This window comes from Papilio polytes, unplaced genomic scaffold, assembly GCF_000836215.1.
Source record: "Papilio polytes unplaced genomic scaffold, Ppol_1.0 DF821845.1, whole genome shotgun sequence".
Classification (NCBI taxonomy): Eukaryota; Metazoa; Arthropoda; class Insecta; order Lepidoptera; family Papilionidae; genus Papilio; species Papilio polytes.
The window spans coordinates 4,217,573-4,219,106 of record NW_013527359.1 but is presented as its reverse complement, the minus strand read 5'-3'; the positions used below and the strand labels follow the sequence as shown (position 1 = coordinate 4,219,106).

Sequence of the window (1,534 nt, the reverse complement as noted above, 5' to 3'; positions counted from 1 at the left end):
CTCATTATACTATGCAAATATTGTGTAAAGAACCGTTTCAGATTAGAACTTCCAAAATATTGCCCATGTTGTAATTTCAGGTCGACGTAAGCAATAGCATTTTAGGTGTCTCTTTGTTAAATTTCAGATTATTTCGATTCAAAGTCATAAGTCACTCGTCATATTTAGAGAGTACATACTATTAACATATTATAATTAATTTAGATATTTCTATAGATTCGTAAGTAGCATCCGTTTATCAAGTTCATCATATAGTATGTAGTCTCATTTCATAGCAAAAATCATTTAGCAAATGCGGTTTTAGTGTGAGATTTTATTATTTTTTTCTAGCTGTGTATATGCTGAGTTGAGTTAATTTTCGCTAACGTGTTTTGTATGTTTGAATATAAATATTGTAGAAAACTCTTGAATACAACAAATGTTACTAATAAATTGTTTTAATTGATACAGATAGTCGGAACGGACAGGAGGAGGTGCCCAGACTGGCGGAGGGGGAGGAGAGCCGAGTGTCGGAGGGGGGTGAGAAGACGCGGGAGGGCAACGGGCTGCTGGTGCACAACCCACGGCTCAGGGCCTACGGGAGGAAACTTGGATTATTCATTCCTAAGGTATAAATTATGTTAAGATGTTAGATTTTCTGAATATGATCGTTTGTCAACTATTCTATTATTTAAGAAATGTTTTTTTTTTGAAGAAATATTTTATGATGGTAGAAGTATCTGGTGTTCAGTACCGTGAACTACACCGTAATTAGGGCTTGAAATTGACTCATTCGCATCTTTGTAGTGTTTACTCATCTCTTAATATGCTTTGTTTGTCTGACACTCATCGCTGTGTGCATTGCGTGATTGTGTACGAGGTTGTGGTGTTTGTTGCAGGAAATAAGTGAATGTTTTTGTGAATAACTGGATCATTATTTGATATTCAGTTTGATTCATTGCTGTTTATTGTTGCCTTACTCTGGGAATTACTTTGGTTTATATCGTTAAATTTTATTTTGGTATGTCATTGTTGTATAAGTTCTTGCAGTAAATAATGTTTTATTATTGTATTTCAAATAGATATTTAAGTAACGTAAAGAGTTTGTACATTTGATCTTCACATTTAGAGAAAGTACCATTGTTTGAATATTTCAGTGTTTTGTTTCTTCGGATTTCACAAAAGTGAACCGTAATCAAAAGATATGTTAACCAATCTATACTAAATCTGGATTAAATGACTTTATTATTATTATTACTACTAATACATATAATGATGTGCAAACACACTTCTTTGTAAAGTAGGACCTCAGCAATCACAGCATGTTATTGACAATTACTCTATTTAATAAAAAGCCATACACTACCCGCACGCTATAGGCTATATGTTTTCACGCTATTCAATTTACGGGGGGCATAATTTGAAAAAAATAAAAACAGTCATACGTGATATGGTAAATTATTCAGATGAAGCCGCACTTTGAGAGGAAGTTTTATAATAACATTGTTCTTTACAGAACGGTGGCAATCGCCCATCGGAGGGTAGCCCTGGCGGT

The 1,534-nt window shown here is 34.0% G+C and overlaps 1 protein-coding gene across 1 annotated transcript in view; it reads left to right on the top strand.

Annotated features, from left to right (window-relative positions):
- LOC106107823 overlaps positions 1-1,534 on the top strand; it is a 37,177-nt gene that overhangs the window by 34,649 nt on the left and 994 nt on the right. The window contains exons 10-11 of the mRNA XM_013288828.1: positions 440-608; positions 1,496-1,532. Of these exons, the coding sequence (XP_013144282.1) occupies positions 440-608; positions 1,496-1,532 (206 nt within the window). The remainder of the gene's footprint in view (positions 1-439; positions 609-1,495; positions 1,533-1,534) is intronic.